General features: G+C 38.8%; 2 protein-coding genes across 12 annotated transcripts in view; one reads left to right on the top strand and one right to left on the bottom strand.

Moving 5' to 3' along the window:
• Positions 1 to 2,700, top strand: part of SMIM4 (small integral membrane protein 4) — a 7,526-nt gene extending 4,826 nt beyond the window's left edge. For 2 of the 5 annotated variants that reach the window (XR_002776848.1, XM_011378415.2), the window contains one exon: positions 1,295 to 2,700. Coding sequence is in view for 1 of the 5 variants with exons in the window: in XM_011378415.2 (XP_011376717.1) it covers positions 1,295 to 1,362 (68 nt within the window). In the remaining 4 variants the exon portion in view is untranslated. Of the gene's footprint in view, positions 1 to 88; positions 165 to 1,294 lie in introns of all 5 variants that reach the window. The other 3 variants (XR_002776846.1, XR_002776847.1, XR_002776849.1) reach the window with 2 other exon arrangements.
• A 1,506-nt stretch (positions 2,701 to 4,206) lies between these two features.
• The window catches only part of PBRM1 (polybromo 1), a 106,482-nt gene continuing 88,818 nt past the window's right edge, over positions 4,207 to 21,870 (bottom strand). For 2 of the 7 annotated variants that reach the window (XM_023522300.1, XM_023522299.1), the window contains 8 exons: positions 19,574 to 19,757; positions 18,797 to 19,007; positions 17,980 to 18,181; positions 14,807 to 14,971; positions 11,290 to 11,445; positions 8,269 to 8,339; positions 7,940 to 8,156; positions 4,207 to 6,994 (listed from right to left, as the gene is read on the bottom strand). In XM_023522300.1, coding sequence (XP_023378068.1) covers positions 6,822 to 6,994; positions 7,940 to 8,156; positions 8,269 to 8,339; positions 11,290 to 11,445; positions 14,807 to 14,971; positions 17,980 to 18,181; positions 18,797 to 19,007; positions 19,574 to 19,757 — 1,379 coding nt within the window. In that variant the 3' untranslated portion in view covers positions 4,207 to 6,821. The remainder of the gene's footprint in view (positions 6,995 to 7,939; positions 8,157 to 8,268; positions 8,340 to 11,289; positions 11,446 to 14,806; positions 14,972 to 17,979; positions 18,182 to 18,796; positions 19,008 to 19,573; positions 19,758 to 21,870) is intronic. The other 5 variants (XM_023522303.1, XM_023522302.1, XM_023522301.1 and 2 more) reach the window with 4 other exon arrangements.

Raw genomic sequence — 21,870 nt, 5'->3', positions numbered from 1 at the left:
GAGAAACCAGGAAAGTTTATCACAGAAGACAGGAGGTTCAGAAAGTTTGACTATGTGAATGAGAGGTAAACCCCTTTTCCCCCACCAGGAGAGACTTAAAGATATGTAAGTCTGATCAGGAGAGAGAGTGGAGAGAGGCTGGAGGTACCTTGGCCCTTGAGAAGGTAAGGTGGGAGAGGATGGGATCAGAGCAGGACAGTAGAAGTAGCTCTTGAAAGTTAGCTGGGAGAGTTCTTTACTGATGGTTTTTCTCTGTGAAGAAAGAGTTCATAGCCATTTGGGGGTGAAGAAAGGTCAGGGTCATGGCTGAGGAAGTAGGATTGTCAGGCATCATAGTGGACCCAGTTAGATGCATCAGTTTGCCACCACAGTGCAAAGCAAACACTGAGGCATGGAAACAGAAATACGTTGGATTAATCTGTAGTTGGACTTTGAAGGTATGTCAAGAAGTTGATATCAATGAGACTGAATTTCAGCTGGTTTGGGCAGGAAAAGAGAACAAGAGGGGACTGAGGGGTCAAGGGCCTGTGGAAGAAGTTGCTAAAGGTCCAAGGACAGAAGGGCTAGAAAGGTAGTAAGGGCTGTGGTCTGGGCAGAATGAATGCATTATTACTCTAGAAGAATACTGCCAATGGGTAGCACAAGTCTGGAGAAGGCAGAGGTGAAAGTGGCTGGCACTTCATTCCTGTGGAGGGTGGTGGTATTACAGTCTGGGAAGATGGCATAGAACAGGATCAAGGAGCCTGAGCTAGATACTGTTTTTAGTGATTGAAGAGGAGTGGAGAGCAGGGGCCAGTGCAGAGAAGATAGTGTCAAATAGCATAAGCCCCAAATAAAGAGGGTGGAGAATCAGTAGGCTGGAAAAGCAGCAGCCGAGAACAAGGAAACTGACCTCACCACCCCACTCTGAGTTCCCAGGCATGGGAGAGGGAGCAACAGAGAGCTGCAGGTTAGGAAAGGCCTTTGAAGGGGCCAGGTTTCAATTAAGATGGATGATTTCAGAGAGAATAGAAATTGTGGGGGATAAGGAAGTGAGAGAAGGCTTAAAACGTTAAGAGATATGCTAGGACATGATCCTATTTTTGCAAGACTCTCATCTTGCTATTAAAGTGCAGAATGCCATTAACATAGTCCTCATTTAACTCATTTTGTTTTAAAGTAAGTTTGGCATTGAGTTAAACATTGAGATTCAGAAGTAGGTGACAGACCTAGACTACTGGTTAAATACTCATATCTGGGTATTTTTAATTCCTCAGTTTCTTAAAAATCTAAGTAAAACTTTTGTTTGATACAGATGATGTCTACCGTAGAAAAGCGTCAGAAAGACAATATCAGAGAAGGCTGGAAGATGCATCAGATTGAACTTCAGCAGTCAACAAAGTGAATATGAAATTTTACTACTGATTTCAACTCCTTTAAAAATGTACCTTTCAGATATCTTACACAGCCTTTACAAAAAATTTTTAGTTTTCCTGTCTCTGCTTGAGTACTTCCCAAGTCACTGTGGAACAGCACATGTGGGAAAATTATTTACTCCTAACACACCTACCCATTGAAAGTATTTCATGAAATATTTCCCAAACAAGTCAAGGATCACAGTGCTTTTCAAGTGCAGTCTGAATTGTTTGTGATTTCCTTTGTTTTAGGCAACAAATGGTAACTTTATTTACTTTTTTGCGGAATTCATATTTAATCATGGACATAAAAATAAGATTTAAGTAAAAGTTTTGTTTGATACAAGATTATTGTAATCAGGATAATTATGCAGATTATATTCCTGCCAGCTGCCACTTTGTAAACATTTTGCTAGGGTGATGGGAATTTCTAACTGACAACATATTACTCACGTCAAGTGCTCTTATGAACAGAAATAACCCCTTCCTTTGCCTGGCTCCACTAATATACAAGGAATAGGGGAGTAACAGGTTTTACACCCCTCTGTGAGAAAGACATTGCTTTCACCTCGCTGCTGAAGCTCTTTCCCTAAGAAAGTGAAACTTCACAGTGCAAAGCAATCACACTTCAGCTAAATCAGAGGCTCAGTATATTGGCAGAGATTTTGCAATTTGACCCTGAAAAAGTTTGGGACAGCTGATATTAAAAAACAAAGACATCTTCCCATGCTTGGATAACCATATTTAACATCTTTTCAAACAAGAAAATATCTACATATTAAGACTAAATTTCAAAAGTTTCTATTTTTATGAAGCAGATGCTTTAATGCCACAGGTTATCAAGTTATTGATCTCTGTCACAAACATACCCCTTCCTAAATTTTTCTAGGGATTTTTTTCTAAATCCATTTATGTTAGAAATAATTCAGTATAAATGAAGAGCCACTAACTACTCACATCTCATTAAAAGTACTATGTATAGCAAGCTCAAGAGTCACTGCTCAGAGATGGTTTGAGTGTGACCAGCAGCACCAAGGATAGGAAAGTGGTTCATGTGTACTTGTGTCACCTAAAGAATTCCTGGTGAACCAAACCTCATAGACATTTTAGTGATTAGACTGCTGCTTAAGAAATTAAAATTGTGGTATGATTCTATTATGTGGCCTTATGTTATAAGTTCCTCCACCCCATTTTAGAGTTTAATATTTGATATAGAGAATATGTAATATTACATATTCTCTATATACACCCAATATACACCTTTTAAAAAGAATAGTTATAAATGCTAATAAAACCATCAGCTAATTTTTGTGTCTGCTATGGGTTCCTTCCCTTGCCCACCCTCCTGCCTCCACCCCAGAGAGAATCACTAGCCTAAAATTTGTGTTGACCTTCCCAAGAGTTTTCTTCTTCTTAAAAAAAAAAATTTTATATAAATTGAAAATACTTTCAGAGCACATTAGTTTGGATGCTAGAGTTAAAAACTAATCTTTGTTACCTAAGGTGCAAACTTTGTAACTTTGCCTCAAAAAAATTTTTAGCTCTCCTAGTTACATTTTTGCCTCAAATTTTTTTTAAACCCTCCTACGTATTATGACTACCCTATCAGTCACTGAAACTATTTAAGGGAATTTGAATAATTTAAAGAGCAATGAATGCTCTTATATGCTGATTACAGATCTGAGTGCCCCCTAGTGTCAACTATGAGGCAAAAATTTAATAACCCAAATTTTAAAAACCACAATACCAGAATGATGAAAACCTAATTAGCATTTGTCACTAGAAATCTACTTCCACTCTAGTGCTTTATAATCTCAATTGATAGGGTAAGTCCCTAAGTTAGGCACATGGTAACTTTGTTCATCTAGCAGTCCTATTTTGGAATTTGTGTCCAAATCTAACTATGTAATTTAATCACATCAATCTTTTTCTAAGTTTCATTTTTTTTTACAGAGTTACCTCTCTTCAAAAAAATATACACTTGGACCATGATGTTTTCCAAAGCAATTTCCTAGTAGAGCAGTATGTTTTCAGTCTTCACATACATGTATTACATTTGGAATTTCTGGCTATATTCATGTACAAGTTGGGGATAGAATTAGTCTATTTGTTCAGTTCTGAACTTTTGTTCAGCTGACCTAGCACACTTCCAAACCAAAAAGGAACAGAGTAACACTTAGTATTTGTTTGCTCTTAGTGTTCAGCTGGAATGTTTTAACTATACATCAGTGATCATTCAAAATATGCTCATGAGCATAGATGGTAGTACAGCCCTAAACTCTTAGGATGACAGAACCCCAGAGATGTGCAGTGATATTAGAGGAAAATGGTTGATTTTATTAATACTTTCTATTAAAAATGTCATATTTTAAGAGATTACAAACATATTAAAGACATATCTGAGCCACTATCTCTTCTGGCCACAGACAGCTGTTTGAAATGGGTTACACACTGCTTTATGATCCAGGACATGCTTTCCTTACCTTCTGCCAACGGTAACTCTCTTTGGTTTTAACTTCAAGCTGCATTTCTGCCTGTGCTGAGGATATGTTAGGAATTCCTTGACGGCCAGCCTCAGAGGCTTGGTGTGGGGCACATTAGGTTGCAGTGTGACTACTACACATTCAGCTTCTGTGTTAATGCAGTGAGCCCTGAACCAGTGTCTGGACACTTGCTTCCACCTGAGATCTCTTCCCCTAAATTGGTAGCTGCTTCCATGTCAGCATAAGATCAAAGCTTGCAGGAGTTAAACTTGCTTGAAACTAACATCTGACACAAGCTTTAACAGAACCACCAAACTGGTTAAGCCAAATCACTTTGCAAACTTTTTATTTGGATTAAAAAGCTTTAGATGAACAAACATATGATACATACATGTTATAAGACCAGTTACCAGTTAAACCTCTTTTGATACAGAAATTAAACCAAGTTTTAATCAGGTCTGAAAATGTTCAAGCTCAAAAGTCAACAACACCAATTTGGAGATTTTACACAAAGAAGCGTCCCCTCTCAATTCTTCCTCATAGGAAGAGGAGGGTGGGTTCAAAAATAAAGCAATTCAAGGCCTTTTCAATCAGTTGGCTGACGTACTATTTTAAACCTACAGGTTCCCCCCCCACACACAAACAAAATTCTTTTCCACATGAACTTACATTTTGCTAACGATTAGGCCATTATACTTTCTAAGCCATATCACTACAGTTCCTAAAACTTATGGGGGAAAAAAAAAAAAAGGTGTATAGTTAACCTGTACTTTCTCAAGTTAGGACTTTTTTTTTTTAGAAGATGGCTGACCTCAAACCTTATATCCTAAATATTACTGATATTTTCTAAGTTAATATACAGAAAGACATGATTCTAAAATAAATATTTTAAAAAAGACTTAATTAGGGCCTGCCTAGTGGCCCCCTGGCCCGGCTCTGCAGTGGCTTAGGGAAGCCCCTGGCTGTATCTATGGTTTCTACAGCACCACTAGACACTGGGAAGGAGCCTGGAGGAGGAGTGCTCTGGCTTCTAATGCCCAACGTAGCCCACAGTGAAGTTTTTAGAGGCTTCTCAAGAAGTCTCATCCAGACCTTATAAAGGGAAATAAAATGGTGCATGGAATAAATAAATAACTTAACCAAAATTAAATTTCAGGTTCTTTGGTGTAATTCAAAGATGTCTAGATATAAAATAAACTGATTGTATTATATAGTCCATGATGATGCAATGGCCCAAATAACCAGGAACTGAAGATTTCTTTATCTGATTCAATTTAACAATAATGTACTGACATACTGTGGCAATACATTTAAAAAAAATTCAGAATTATTTAAAATACTTGATGCGAACTGAGATCCAGTGGTTGACTATAGGCAATTAAGTTACAAGGGCTTCTTGTATTTAAAGATTTAGATACAAGAGACTTTTTCCATTCTATACTCTCTTGTCCCCATGATTTAGTAAGTGGTAATTAAATATCCAGGTATTAATTCATACCAGATTAAAAGGAAAAAAATATCCTCTGAGAGTCAGTCTTTCAACTTACAAACAGCAGTGGAACGTCCACAATGGCAATCGCCTTGTTACAATAAAGTAGGTTTCCAAAATGCCTAGTGAAATACTGTTCCATATTTGATGCTTTCTACCTGTCTGAGTATCATACTCTGCCTCCGAATGTTTATTCTAGGGTCATAAAAAAGAGGGTCATCAAACCCAAGTGTTTGGGATCTGTAATGGTCTTTTCTGTGAACATTTTCTTAAATTATGATTCTCCTGAAATTCAAAAGCGCAAGCTAAATTTTAAAAATATTTGAGAAAGTCTTAAATTTCTGGTGGAGAATTACATCATTGAAACTTAGAAGAAGAAAATGCCACATCTGAGAAGGAAACAAAGAATACTAAAACATCTGCATATGCAGGTGATCTATACTTTTACGATTATGCTTCTGGTGCAGCTCATATCTGGTTATGCACTCCCCTCCCTATGTAAGGTTAAATGTTATGTTTAAAAATAAATCACCTCCATGCACACCTCAATGCTTTCTTCAAGATGAACTTCAATGTTTTTCAATGTAAGAGATTTAAAATTTTAAATCATCTAACATGTACAGGCATTGTGAATTCATTATAAATAGATCAAAAGTACCCTTAAACTTACCTGCCAAGACTAAATATAATTCAGGGTTGTGCACATGTTCTGCAAAGATAACTGACACCATAGATGTCTAACTCAGCACAAGAAAAAGTGCTCTCTCCTTCCAGGTGTCCAGGAGATGCACAAGCTGCACAAAGATGCACAGCACTGACTTTAGATTTCTGCAGTGAGCCTCTGAGTTAACAAACGTGTCATGTCTGCCAAACATGTATAACCTAAATAACAGCCTTTCACTTATCCTGTAAGACACAGTTTCTAGGAAAGTAGCTTAAGCTATTCAGGCACATGAAACAGACACAAGTACACTCCCCTCTCTAAGATGTAAACTAGGACCAACTTCACATTTCATTGTCAACTTAAACTAATCTGTAAACTCTTATGTGTGTGTATATATATATTTTTTTCTTTTATAAAAACAAAACAAAAAAAAAAACAAAAAAACAAAACAAAAAACCCCAAGCCAAGACAAAACCTTTGTTGGTTTCAGTTCCATGGCAAAGAGTAAAAAGATAAAACTCCAAGTCTACATATACAATCAATTATGAAACTGGTTTTAAACGAAGGAAACGTATGCAAAAAAATCTTTGTGTATTTGATAAAGTCAACTTAATATAACAAAAACGAAATAGCTTATTAAAAGTGTCCTTATATAAAAATGGCCTTGTGATGTACAGTAAAATGCAATAAAAATTATCATCCTTTGTTCCTCCCCCCACCCCCAGTAACTAAAATGGCTACTATTCCACAAAACTCTTTATGCTTCTATAAAAGAAACTTAATTGATGTGATTATAGGTTTTCTAGATTGTATGCTTGGCGAATGTTGAGGGTATCTCGCAGCATCAAATCCCGAAGGCGCCAGAGGGCATCTGCCATGGTGGTGTGGGCCCCTTTACTTTTCAGCCAGTGAGAGGGTAGGCGGCTTTCCTGTTCTTTTGACAAATGGACATCACGTCTTCGAGCTGAAAAATAAATAGGAATTTTTGCTCAGTCCTAAGGTCTGAGACATTTATTAAAACATAAAAAACATTTATTATTTATTAAATGTTATATGAATTTTACCTCTGCAGAACATTTCTAAGTAAATTTCTTTTATCATTTTATTAGGTTCTTGGTTTTTAGAAAACTACTTCACTTAGCCATGAGACTACCTAGCCAAAGAGGTCTCATTATGGTTTCTATTTTAGAAATTATCTAATTATCTAATTTCTAATAATGACTTCACGAGAGCTGCACAATTAAATGTAATTCTCTACTAGACTGAGAACACAAGAGTTGCACAAATATCTAAAAGATCAGATCATTACTATTTTGGTGTAGGAACTCCTGATATTTAATAATTACTTCAATTTTAACAAAAATTCCTAAAAAGAAAATGTGAAGAAAGGGAAAACATACCTACTACTCTTTAAAAAGAAATAAAATTATCAAATTGGTTTAGAAATGAAGAATGAGAAACTTCCAAATTTCTTTCCAGAAACTAGGCAAGTTATTTTAGTATGTACTGAAAATACATTGTTTGCTGAACTAAATGAATAACTTCATAGTTTAATAGAAACATTTTGATTTTTTTCTTTTTTAAAAATTGAGGTGGAATTACTTTAAATTTATCCAAATGCATCTATGCTAATGCTCAAATGCCTGAAAAATACTTGAATGAACTCAGAATATACTTAAAAAGATTAGTGATGTTTATGACAAAACTATGCATTGAAATACAGCAAAAAATTTTTCAAAGTGTGATGTCAATATACAAAGAAGCTCCAAAACCTTCTATTAAATATACTATTTATTTTACTTGTTTAAGAAAAATGGGTATTTACCCTGATATAATATGCCAATAGCAGCAAGAAGACTTTAATGAAGCGTGGATTTCGTAAAGGTTTATTGAGAAGAACTCTCCTTACCTGCCAGAGTCTGGTCCCACTTGCTAATGCTGCTGGACTCAGCACTGAGTCCTTCGATGTATTTCAGGTAGGCCTCTGAGTGGAGAAGCCGTTGGGTCTTTGGTGGGGGAGCCACAAACATGGGTGTTGTTGGCTGCTGTATAACAGGGGGGCCAGCTGGATGTGGGCCAGGATATGGAGGTGGTGCTTGCTGCCCTGGAGGCCCCAAAACTCCTACCTGAAAGAGCAAAGACCACATAGTGAGGGGAAAAAAATACTCGGCACATATTCTGAGAAAGAAGATAAGGTGAATTCTGTCAAGTCCCAGAAAATCCAATTGGGAGGCTCACCTGCTGTCCATATGGACTTCCGCCTGGTGCTGGAGTCCCTACCATAGGGGTCACTCCTTGGTTCATCACCCCTGTAATTCAGAATATAATGGCACAGTTAGAGGCTCTGGGTTGACATGACTGAAAAACTACTGACTGATAAGAAATGATGCCATTTATAATGCAAGCCTATGGATCTCTGCCCTTGAATCTTTGTAGATAGGAACCCTGAGCACCCAAAACAGGATGTAGCATTCAAACAGAAAATTTATCTTTTGTTTTGTAGGTACTTTACAATGCTAGTACAACCTGTCAGATGTGTATTAATTATGCATTGCTTTGAAATGATTTGAACCCTGCATATAATTCTAGTATTTCCCTAGGTAAGCTATAGTCAGAATACACCTCTATTTTCAAGGTATTTTTCTTCTGAAGCTGTATTTAATTTTAGCAGTAATGGTGTTGTAATCAGGCTCAGCAGTCTGTAGTATGCTAGGACAGTTACGGACACAAGGGAAGAGGTTGTGCAAGTGCACAGTTAAATGAACTTTGTGGAGGCCAGGGGCACATCTTTACTGTCCACTTATAGGCCACCAACACCTCTGGTTATAACTGGAGTCACTAATGTTGAGAGAGAGAGGACACTTCCATCTGATAGAGCAGTACTATGAAAAGGGACCATCTGGAAGCAGAGCAGCCTCGCTGCTGTCACTTCAAATACAAAGTGACGAAGGGAAAGAGAAAGATTTCATGGTCTTATTATATTTGTACTATGTATCTGATAATAATTTTGTAAACATTCCTTGGTGACTCCTCACAATTTGTCTCAGGTACTAGCTGATAATAATGAGGCATTTTAAATTTAGTGTTTGGGGTTATTGTAGTCATCATGTCAGGACCACCCACTTACTATTCTCATAAAACACAGAAATAGGCAAGGGACCCAGTTCATTAAAAACTAACAAACTACAACCAAAACCCTGCTGAACTGCTGTTTAAACCTTAAACAAATCCTGCTGGCTGCATAAAAGGATCAAAAGGAGCTAACTTCATATTTTACAGTTCCTCTGGATTCAAAATGTTGATACTTTGACCAGGCAGAACCAGCCCACTATTCTAACATTCAGAATTAAGAGTGCTGTTTCCAGGAACTATAAGACATTTGTTAGAAAATAAAAAGTAAAAATAAGCTTTCTATTTACAAAGCAGAGATTTTTATATTCTAAGTACCCAGAAGGATACCTGGATCATCATAGTAGGATCCTAATGATTATTTGTGAATGAATGAAGGGGCTGTAGTGGTTAAGTTGCTGCTCCAGCAACATATTAACCCCTGCTGCAAAGGACCCTCACTGGTCTTAGATTCCACAACACAGTGGGCATCCCTGAGCTGCTTGTACTTTTGCAAAGCAGCACAAACAAATCAGCAACCTCCTCAGCTTCCTCTGTTTACAAATGCCATGCCACGGGGCAGCAGGTAAGAATGTGGGCGAATCACCAGAATTCACTGAATTCTCTCAAGGCCCGATTACACCATGTGTGTGCAGGCACTAAGAGGGTTTCTTCCCTGTCTCCCTGACTATAATCAGGTGTGTGGTGTTTCCTTCAAATGCAATTTAAAATGTGAAGGAAGAGATAACTGTAACTTAACACTGACCAAAGAGTATCTGCTACCTAGAGGGAACTGGCCATAGATGCAGCTCCCACTGGATACCACATGCACCTAGAAGTCAACCTGGTCTGACTGATTCAGTCACATACCCTATGCCAAGGTGAGAAGGCACAGAATTAAGGCCAATTCTATCTGTTACACGGGCACACCTATTTTATGACTAACTCTTGCTGTAACAGCACTTCATACATAGGCTACCAATTCCATAATGAAGCACTCCCTCCTTTGGGTACAAGTGGATCAAACACGTTTGAGGAGTTATGGCCATTCTCTAGCAATATTCACAAAGAGTATGGCTAGCAGTTCTAGGCCAAGCCACGTTTGTTCACCCTGCACACTGCTGGGTACACCCTCTGAAGCATCATTTGGAACTCTGTATAACCCTAAGATCAGCAGGTCCAATACTAGTGTAAGCAAATCTAACATTTCTACATGTTATCATCTGGGTCAGCCTTCTGCTGATATTTTGGATAATAGACCAAATGCAATTCTAAGTCATCTTAAGGTCACATTCCCTTCCAACTATATAATAGCTAATGGTCAGTTCTTTTGAATATGATGGCAATTAATATGGGAACTTATGATTTTCCTTTTATAATAATCTTTCAACTTGCTAATTATAAAGTAACACTGTCACTATTTCTGGACTCCATTTATATGTTTCTATACGAAATAACTTCTGAGCTGTTGACAAACAATTGTCAACAGTAGGGTAGACTATACTGTTCTTTAAAATGTCATGTCATGCTTCTTAGGGGACTCAGATATGGAAAACTAATTCACTGCAAATTTGTTCCCTCCCTCCTTTTTGTTCCTAGAAGGACTGACTGAAGGATTTCTGAAGAGTCCTACATTAGTGACTCTGCAATACCCTTGGAAGTGCTGTTTGAGAAGCAAGAGATGGAGTAGGGACTCTATTCAGAAAACCTTGTGAGATAAGAATTGAATCAGAGAAAGAAATGCACTCAGGAGCAAAAAAGTGCTTTAATATGTGACTCTCAACTAGCAATTTGGGAAACTTCATTCACAGATAAAGAGGGCATGACTTTTTAGGCTGTGTTCGGCTTTTTGAGCACATGTCAAATTGTGTGATTTCAGAGTGTGCCTCCTGCCCCTTGGTTTACTGAATCTGGTCTCTGCCATGTCCTGTGCTGCTGCGAGGCAGCCAGGTGCCCAAGGGCACAGGTGCTGAGCCACCTGCTCAACATCCCTGGGATCTCAGCAGCTCTGCTGCTGACATCCTTAGGATTCTCAGAGAGGGAAGGCCTGCCCACAATGGGCAGCAGGTGCCTCCTGGAACAACTGGCTGAAGGAAGAAAAACAAGAATACGAAGATGAGATTAATGAGTGAATGAGGATGGAGTTCTTACCCGGTGGTGGGATGCCCGGGAGGCCGGGCACACCTGGCGGAAGATGGTGGGGTGGAGGCCCCCCAGGGTGAAGTGGCTGCATGCTGCCCATGCTAACAAGGCCATCAACTGGGCCCTGCAAAGGTGGAAGGCCTGGCGGATAGCCACCCATCATGCCTTGAAGGACACAACAAATTTCAGACATGCATCATTAACATGCAACATAAGCTAAGTAAAAACAAACCTCCCACATGCACTACCAATGAATAAAGCACCCTTAGTATTGCATGATACAACAGCAATTAGTGCAATTATTTTGTTGCAATAATGAACAAAATAAAAAGTTACAAGTATGAAATCCAACATTTCTGGATGAATTAGTACTTAGTATATTATTATTTGTAGTTATTTTCCCTGGGATAAATATGCTTCATGTTTTCAGTTAAAAATAAAGAGGAGTTCCAGTAACAGCCTTCCCAAGGTCGTGATTATTGCAAGCTGTTCAAACAGAGTGACCAGTTTTGCAACTGCAATTCTAATTGAACGGTAATAACCCCATCATTCCACTCTGCCCACACTCATATGCCTATCAGGGGTACACATGAGGGGAAACTGGAATGGAGGGAAATGAGGCGCACAGCCCAGATCACAAAGCATGGTTCTCCAGCTTGGGGGAGGATGACAAGAATTTTTCAAGACTTCTACATCCACTCCTCTCTTTTAGCCCCACCACTGCTGGTAAGAATCCATCATGTTCAAGCTTGAGCTGGGGAACTGCTAAGACCCATCACAATGTATGATGTTTCATCTTTAGATCGCAAAACAAGTTAAAGATAAATCCTAAACCCTCCCAAGCCCAGGTCACTCAGTAGCCTGCATGCAAACCCTAGGAGGAATGGCTGGAGAATCAGGCTCTGCTGACATGAGAAAATGCCAATTGTCATTACTGTCTCCACACTCACAAATATCCTCACATAAACCATCAGGTAACAGGGAGCATTTTAAATGAGGTACAAAATATCTGCGAACAGAGGCTTTTTATTCCTTTATTTTCAAAGTGCATCTTCATATGACAAAATATTTTCTGCTGGCTAGGGAAAAGTTTCAAGAAACAAGTATTTTTGGCAAAAGGAGTAAAAGGAAACAAATAATTTCAAAATGTCAAAGACTCACTGATCGAAAGTCCTTTGAAGCCACACGACATTTTTTTTTTTTTTTAAGAAAAATGACTTTTCTAGGGTTTGAAATAAACGCAATGAACAAAATATAAGGCTTCCCCCCAGAATGCAAATCACCTTTGGTCAAACTTCTTGTACAAAGGGAGGGTTGAAGGACTGGTGCACCAAACCTCACTTTTATAAAATACTCTTTGTAGAGGGACTCTGGGAAATAGTGGAAAACTCAAGATTCTAAGGATTTTACTCTTTGACTTTCCCTAAAGGATTATTTATTTATAAAAGTTTAGTTTTTTAAAGCTATAAAATTACTGATAATTCTGAGATTGATTCAGCCCTGCTTCATTAGTCATATCTAACATGACTGAAAAAATTACACGAACCAATAAAACAAATTTTAAATATAATACCTCTATACATGAAATAGAATTATGAGTTTCATTTTTAAAAAAAGAGTTCAGAGAGTAAAAACTACTTTTGAACAGCCACCATCATCTTAAACATGAGAAGATCCAATGTTGCCAAACTGCCTTTTAACCACACCACAAGATATAGCTTTTAGGGATAAGTAGGTAGGAATTTAAGAATGTTAGGAGGCTTTGCTTTCAATTACAAAAGCCCATCTGAACGCACCCTTCATGGGCTGTGGTTGAAGAAATTATTAAGAACTGAAAGACATGACACTTGTCTTCATTAAACTGTACTTTGGCATTTATTATCCCAGTCACATGTGTTCAAATGAGCTTCAATGCTTGTAAGCAAAGCAGGTCTCAGCAACAAGGCTAAAACTTAGGCCCTATGAAACCTGTAAACCCATGAAAAATCGCCCACTTAACTGCAAAGTTACCAATGTAGATCAAAGACTGGTTACTGTAGAGAATGTCTGCCCTTCACTCCCATGGCCCAGAAGTCTGGGCAGTACACAATAATGGAGCAGAGACTTTCTAGAAGGGGTCCCCAATCTCCCCACATATCAGAGCTCTATGATGTTATTCCCCAACAGGAAGCTAATATGCTGCAGCTGCTGTTTTTTTTGTTGTTGTTGTTGTTTTTTTAATGTTTTTAGCTGTTTGAATTCATTTTGTTAATGTGTCCCTGGGCTTTTTCAGTCAAGGGCACAGTGCTACAATATCACACATCAAATTGAACAAAACAGAATGTCAACAAGGGAATTCTAACTTTCAAAGTCCCCATGTTCAAGGCCTGATTTCTAAAAACCTTTGGAACCCCATTAACCAAAATGGGCCATGGAATAGAGAAGGTGATTATGAGATTTGTTAGATCAACATCAGTTACACCGAAAGTACTGAAAAGCCATGATTCGATGTGCTTTGGCGAGTGCAACTGCTGAGTTCAGCGATAGTGCATTTAAGAACTTGCCATCATGAAAAGTAGGAGCAACAATGAAAAAGTTATTCTATGCTACTCTTCCTCAAAAAGCAAATACAAAAAAAGAGCAAAAGCAAAAACAAAATAGCATCTCAATGAGCCTGCCTTGAATGACACTGTCTCAGGCTCCCTATGTAAAGAGGTCAAACTGCTTCTGCTTAAGAAGAAACAGAGGGTTTTTATGGACTTCACCAGGCTTAGAGAGATCACAAAGAAGGGACCCGAGAAGTGGTCTGCAGGCTTCTCATTGGAGACACGTCAAACAAGAATATCCAATTTGAGAATAGCCGAACTTGCTATGGCTACCAGAACCAGAGACAACATACACAAGCAAACCACATTCATCATTTCCTTTTCTTTTTTTTTTAATATGTGACTGGGATACTAACAGAAAATGCAGTTTAATGTAATCAAATAGAAAAGCATTACAGAGTGGGCACAATGAATTGAATAAGGACTATGTATTCCACTTAGCAGTCATGCACACTGGTGACTGAGATCTATAATTCATTGTCAAAAATCCTTTAAAATGGTCAGTCTTTTAAGGATGGCTATAGTAGAACAAGGCAAACTGAATACTGGAATGAGACGGGAAAATTAACATCTTCTAAAGACTAGTTTTGTGTTTTCTCTTGGAAGTCTCTCTAAAAGAGAATTCAGAGTGTATTTATATTTTCTGCTATAATGCTCTATTCAAGAGCAGTCTGGAGTGGAAAAACAGTACCAGACCATGCTCACAGCCAGGGAAGAGCTGCTTCCTATCAATTTCCAGGGTTGGGTCCAGGGCTCATTTCTGGGGCAGAGAGGAGGCATTGCCTATATGGGAAAGGCAATATAAGGACAACATAGATGACTTCAAACTTTGAATTTGTCATGAGAAAAGCCTAGAGACTGTGGCCTACTCCTCAATGGAGAAAAAAAAAATGAAGGAATTTCTTAAAGTGGAAAAAAATGGTCTTAGCTCCTGTTTTTACCTGCAACAGGTGTCAACTGCTGATTGAGCATCCCCATTGGTGTTGGTGGTGGCACCACCCCCATGAGAGCCCCCACAGGGGTGCCTGCTCGGGGAGAAGCACTCGGCTGCTGTTGCTGTGCTGCTCGCTCTCTCTCCTGCTGCTCAGCAACTTTAGCTGCCCGCTCTGTAAAGGCATTTCAGATTTTCAATTCTGTTTTTAACCCAGGAATTCAAAACACCATCCATTGCATTCAACAGGACTAGTAAAAACACAGGCAACAGTTCTGTCTCAATGGAAGGAACAGTAGATGACTAGTCTCAACACAGGAGTCGGGCCGATTTCACTTGGTAACCTAGGGTCCAGCTTTCCTATCCCATCTTGAGAACTGGTCTGCAAAGATTTCAAGAATGTTAAGACTGCAACACACATTCAGAAAGCACAGGTTTTATTTAAACACGTCACCAGCGTAACCAATGTGGTTAATCTCGCAAGGCGCCCTGAAGATGAGAAGTGCTACTATTATTCTAGTATTAATAGCATTGCAAATTATTTTTAATTTCAACATGAAGCAATTCCATGGCCCATTGTAATTTTTGGCACAATTGTTACTTACTATATTTTCCTGATTCCTTGCACCCAATTTTACTAAGATTTGAGGACTCTTGATATTAGTGTCATGGGGTTTAGCAGCTGAAGAAAATTAACTCCGTAAGGGAAAAGTAGCTCACTGCCTCCTCCACAAGGTTTTAGGGAAAATAAATGCTAATTTCTACATTCTAATGAAGCAAAAAGGTCATGTTTAATAAACCCCAAAGGAAAAAAATACATGATACTCCAGGCTACAGTTATCAGAAAAAGGGAATAATTATAGATACACATATGAAGCAATGGACAATGTATTGACAGAACCAGGTTTACTAAAGCTGAGCAGTTCAATATTGACAATAAATCACCCTAAATCATCAAAAGTTCCAGAATTCACTCTTACTTCACCTGAAATACAAGAAGAGCAGTTGCTTGTGCCAGTTCTGGGCTGTGGAAGACACCTTGCTATACGTCTCATTCCTTCGAGCTACTCTGCCTGCATCTCCATAGCCACTAGCTCCAACAATCACATTCCTAGTCTTTTTGGGATCTAGCAGGCTGGTCTCTTACTGGAGAACTCTAGAAATGTGTATTCCCAAAGCTCCCACAATACAGAATTTATTTTGCCTCACCATTCAAAAATAGGAAATCTGTCCTACTCTTTACCTGGGCAAACTGAGGTTGGGAGACAGGCAGTGACTCGGACAAGGATACAGATAGAACTAGCAACCTGTGGCCCTGACTCCTGGTATCACACTCCAACTACCGCACATTAACCCTCCAACATGGAATTCAAAAGGCTACCACTGGCTCATCTAAGGAGGGGGAAAACAACTTGAGGTCACATGGCTTTAAAGAGAATCAAGTAGCAAGAGCTCTTTTAGTGTAAGAATGTGAAAGTCTAACAAGTCAAATCTTCCTTGGCTGCGACACAGTTGCCTACATAGACTTGTCATCACTAACACTGTCCCAGTTTATAGATCCTCTTTACAATGACTATGAGGGACAAAAGCCATTTAAACAACCTACTTATTTCCTTGAGCCAGCAGTGAAAAAACATTGATAACCTAGACCTCTACATTAAATTCTAGTGTTTTCATTAGACAAATGATACAGCAAAATGGGAGAGCAAAAAAGCAGAGTTGAAAATAGAACAATTCAAGCCTGTGCATTGAATACTGTTGGCTTCTTCTGGGAGGAGCCACTTAGGCTGTCTTAGAAAAGAGAAATATTAAATGAGGCCAGCCAAACTCAAAACTTTGGGTTTTGAATTCGATGAGTCAGAATACTGAAAGTTTAGATTTTGTGTCTCAGACAGGCACTGCTGAGTCATGTAACTTGGTTTCCACTGAATTTTAGCCTCCCTTTTATTTTGGGAGAATTTCTGAGAAGCCATCATTCCTCTCTCACTTCAGCTCTGCTATAGCATTTTTACTTTTACATTATCTCCAGACACATTTCTCTTGTTCAAACTCTAAATAACCAGCCATGTATTACTAGCTTCATTTGTGCTGGACTAGGCTTTACATCCACGTAAGCTTCATTTGCAATACTCCTCCTCCAACTGAATGATATATTTGGTCTTAACTTTTACTAAGGTCTGAAATATCAAAGCTCTCCAAAATTCTAGGTTCTTATGGAACTGCCTAGGATTTCTCAAAGTATGTTCTGCAAAATATTAGTTTAATTTCATAGTAATCAATCAATATTATCAATTAATTTCTTTATGTTTGATGAAAAATAATGGATTTGGAACCAGCCAAGAAGAGTAATGGTTGACCATTGTGGTCAACCACTGAGTGATGATGGCTCTTAACTGGCAAAATAAACCATTACGTACAATTCCAAATGGAGAAAATACAGCTCCAAGGACAATAGTCCTGTCTAATCTAATGTTTACTACTTTATTCAAGCCATTCCTGATACTAAAAAACAAACAAAAAACAATAAAAAGTCTCTCTCAAGTATTTGTCCCTAATGGCTAAGAACCACGAAATCCTTGAATCATATAGCTCATGGCCCAGAATGATTTAATTACAGAGTAAAAGAAAAATGAAGGCAGTTGGGTTATCAAAGAAAACCCAAGTGCCTTAAAAGTAGCTATGAATGCAGACACAACACAGGCCAGGACTGGCCTAGGAAACCAAGCGCTTCAGCCAATCTTCAGCTTGAAGTTTAAACAATGGCTTATCAAGAGCCATAACAGAAGTCCACTGATTTTAAAAGCCCCCTTTCAGATGAATTTTAAACAAAATTATATTTAACACCCTGTATAATCATTCCCCAGCTCAACACATGTGTACTTACAGGACTCAATGAAAGAAGAAATCATGCAATTTTTAATACCAAAATATTGGTTTGAGAACTTTTTGGGGGGGAAAAAACTCCACGCCAGGATCAGAGGCCAAGTCAAAGGCAGTGCTTGCTCAGTCGCGACTAGGCTGGCATTTAAACTGCTGGATGAGAGCCATTTGAGACAGTCCCCAACACAAAGTTCATGTGCAAGTGGTAAAGAATAAGAGAGTAAAACCTGTCTATGCACGTGCATTCGTGAAAACATCCCCTTGCTTAGAAAGTTGAGACAGTTGTGTTTAGTCTCTATTTACCTTCATATTCTGCTTTCTTGGCTGTCTCGAGGTTTCTCCATTCTGTCCCTACTAGTCGGCTGAGTTCCCCAAAAGAGTAGTCTGGATGCTGGGCCTTAATTACAGCTCTCATCTCACTGCTGAACAGGATGTAGCCACTCATGTTGATTTTCCGTTTGGAGCCTTCTTTCTTTGCACTGCCTTTGGCAGACTTTGGGGTAGACTGTAAGACAGAAAGCTCTTATAGTGTATCAGAATATTGCATTTGGTTAACTGCTTAAAGTTTCTGGAAGCCAGGAACATGTGATTCAATAGCTACTATTTTATAGACACATTCAGTTTATAGAGTGCCATTTTCTTGGTTAAAACACAGCTCTTCCTTGCCACTTACTATACAAGAAATAAATGGAAGTTTTACTGAATTCCATGACTGCAATCTATAATGGTGACCTCACAACTAAGTCTTGAGAAAATTCTGAAAGAGAAAAAAATACCAACAGGAATCACCTCAACCAAAAGATGAGGTCCTAAAGGAGAGACTAAAAAGATAGGGGCAATAAAAGCTAGAGTAACAAGATGCAATTCCTCATTGCTTTTCTTCAATACAAGGCAAGGAGAGCTTTCTAACTAAACTTGCCATTAAAAACAACTATCTTGAAATTAAAAAAATATATTAAATTTTAAATAATGGCATTGTGAAAAAAAAATCTGTTTTGTCTTGCAGAATTCTAGGTTGAAATTCACATATATAGGGGCTGGATGTCTCCTTACTTTGGTTTGAATCTGACGCAAACCAAAGTTAGGAAAAGACAAGTAACCAGGAACTTGTCACCTTCACCTGTGGGGGTGTGTAGGGCATGAGATCCAGCTCACTGGTCAGGGGAGTCTGAAGTTGAGGTAGAGAGGGAGGCTCAATGACCTCACTATCCTCTTCTCCCATCTCTTCGATATCATCATCTCCACCTTCTAACTCAGCAAATTTAGCTTCTAGTAACTGGATCTTCTTTTCCAACAAAGGTGAGGGCTCCTTCTGAGGAACAATTGGTTTTCTAAAAGAAGTGACATAAAAAAAAAAAGTCACCTAACACTACTCCAGGATTGGTCAGAAAGCAGTGTTCTGTCTTAATATCTAGAAATGACTTCCTGCAATCTGCAATGTACACTCTAAGTCAGCAAGGAAAGGGATTTAAATGTGTACTTATAAAGTCACATCTACTTACAGATGCTTGTTTTTAAAGGATTCTGTTGAATACTCACAAAAATACCAGGTCCAAAGTTGGGATCTATTTGCCAATATATAGTGAAAAGAATTTTTGTAATCTGTGGAACTGTGCAATCTCTTAATAGACAGGCTATAAACCAGAACCAAGGATTTCTGCCTCCATATTACAATTACTAGAATCTATGCCAAGGGCACTGTTAGAGCAGTTACCACATTTCAGCAGATTATGAGGATTTCCTTTAATCTTTAATTGAATTAATTAGTATTTTCTATTTAAAATATATGCTGCTCTACTTTAAGAAATAATAAAAAAAACAATCTGTACTTCGCTATTTATCAGTTTTACTATTAAGAGCTGAAGTGTTCTTTCTTCCTTAGTTTTTCAAGCTTTACCTGAAGTAATAAATTTCATCATCTACCACTTTAGCAGAGAGTGAAAACCTCTTTAGTCCCTTGAACTTCTTCATCTGCTTGTCACTCTCGTTGTAGCGGCTCTCACAAAGCAGAACGTCATTTTCTGGAATTTCGGTTGGCCTGCAGGAGAGGAAGTCCTTGAATGACAACACAGAACACTTTCCTGAAAAAGTAAATTGGACAGAAGTTAGAATAAATTATGGTCATAGCTAACAATTATTTAAAATTTTTATTTTTGAATTAATAAAATCATCTGATTCAAAATCAGAAGACAGAGTATACAGAAGCATAGACATGTAGATCAATGGAATAGAAAAGTATAGAAACAAACTGATATAATCAGGTTTTTAATTAATCAGCAAGGGTACCAAGACAATTCAATGGGGAAAGCATAGTCTCTTCTACAGATAAGTCTTGGAACAACTGGATTTTAACATGCAAAAGAACTGAGTTAGAACCTTACCTCATACCAAATATAAAAATTAACTCAAATGTATCAAAGATCTTAACCGTAAGAGACACAACTATAAAACTCTTAAAAGAAAACATAGGCATAAATTTTAAAAGAAAACATAGGTGTGACCATAGGCAATGGTTTCACAAAATCACAAGCAATCAAGACGGGGAAAAAATGGTATAGATGGTAGAGGCTTTGTTCATCCCTCTTGTGACCAAATCGAAGTTGTGACAGAAACACAGGGCAAACAGCAAGGAAAGTCACCTGGGATCTAGACGAACAAAAGCACTACAACTAAGGAGAGAAATAATTAATCATCCTGCAACAGTAGGAGGTAGGAACGGGCAAAGACACGAGGCTGCCTGGTCCTGCGGCTGAGTGGGACAGAGGCTATGGCAATGGCGGCCAGCAGCTGCAGATACTTCTTAAAGGGGCCATGTCCGCAAGTGGACTTTTGCAGTGATGGACCTGCTCGCTCTAAGCACCAGTGCCAGGTTGGCTGCCATGGCGGGGGGGGGGGGGGGACCAGGGGCACCAGGGACTTACAGGGGAACACTGAGGTGTCAAAGCGAGGGCCAGAGGCAAGGATCTCTCCTGGGCAGAAGTGCCAGCAGTATCCATTATTCCTCTATAGAGCACCACCCATTTCCGCCCTCTCCTTCCACCCCCCACCCCAGTGTGAGGACACAGTGCCATCACAGCTGAGTATTCCTCGAACTGGATAACAGAAGTCTCTCCACCCAGAGGATTCCCTGAAACTCCTCCTCATGGCCCCACCCAAGCCACATCCAGTTGTGTCCTCGGTGAGTCTGGTGCTCCCTGCTGAGCAGCACCAGACTCATACTGGAGGCAGCTGGCCTCAGTTTCTGGTGTGGTTTCTTGAGGCAACTATATGCACCGCATCTGTGGATTGCTTGTTGAGTCTTAACAAGTGGTCCCAGAGGGGAACAGGCTTGGGCTAAATTTGGCCTGCAGCTGAATCCCTCCCAGGACTGAGCCACTGGACACCTACTAGACAAAGCCACGCTAATAAGACCAGGAGATTGAGGAACTTTGCTTAGTACATAGAAACAGACACAGAAAGGCGGCCAAAATGGGAAGACAAAGAAACAAAAACCATATGAGAGAATAGAACAGAGATCCAGGAATAATAGAGTCAAGCAATCTAAAATGCAGAGTTCAAAACACTGGTTATAAAGATGATCAATGAACTTAGGGGAAGTGTAGATGAATTCAGTGAGAACTTTAACAAAGGAAAAAAAAAACAAAAATGGAAATGGAAATTATAAAAGGGAATCAGTCAGAAATGAAGAACACATTGTCTGAGATGAAGAGTATATTACAGGGAATAAACAGAGTGGATAAAGAAGAGGATCGAACCACCAATATAGAGGATGGGGAAGCCAAGGACACTCAAACCGGAACGGCAAGAAAAAGAAGCGAAGACTATAATAATTTAAGGAGTCTATGGAATACAATTAAATGTAAAACTATCCATGTCATAGGGGTAACTGAAGGAAAACAAGAAATTGAAGAGCTATTTGAAGAAATAATGATAGAAAGCTTCCCTAACTTGGTGAAGGAAACAGACATAAAACCCCAGGAAGTTCTGAGAGTCCCAAAAGAGGAAGCCAAAGAGGCCCATACCAAGACACATCATAATTAAAATGTCAAAGGTTAAATACAAAGAGAGAATCTTAAAAGCAGCAAGAGAAAAGCAGTTAGCTACCTACAAGAAACTATGCAAGACAGAAGGACTTCGCACAAAACATTCAACGTGATGAAAACCCAGGATCCTACAACCAAGAATACTTTATCC

This window comes from Pteropus vampyrus, unplaced genomic scaffold (assembly GCF_000151845.1).
Source record: "Pteropus vampyrus isolate Shadow unplaced genomic scaffold, Pvam_2.0 Scaffold337, whole genome shotgun sequence".
Classification (NCBI taxonomy): domain Eukaryota; kingdom Metazoa; phylum Chordata; class Mammalia; order Chiroptera; family Pteropodidae; genus Pteropus; species Pteropus vampyrus.
Note: the sequence above shows the minus strand (reverse complement) of the source record. Positions and strands in the feature narration are given on the sequence as shown.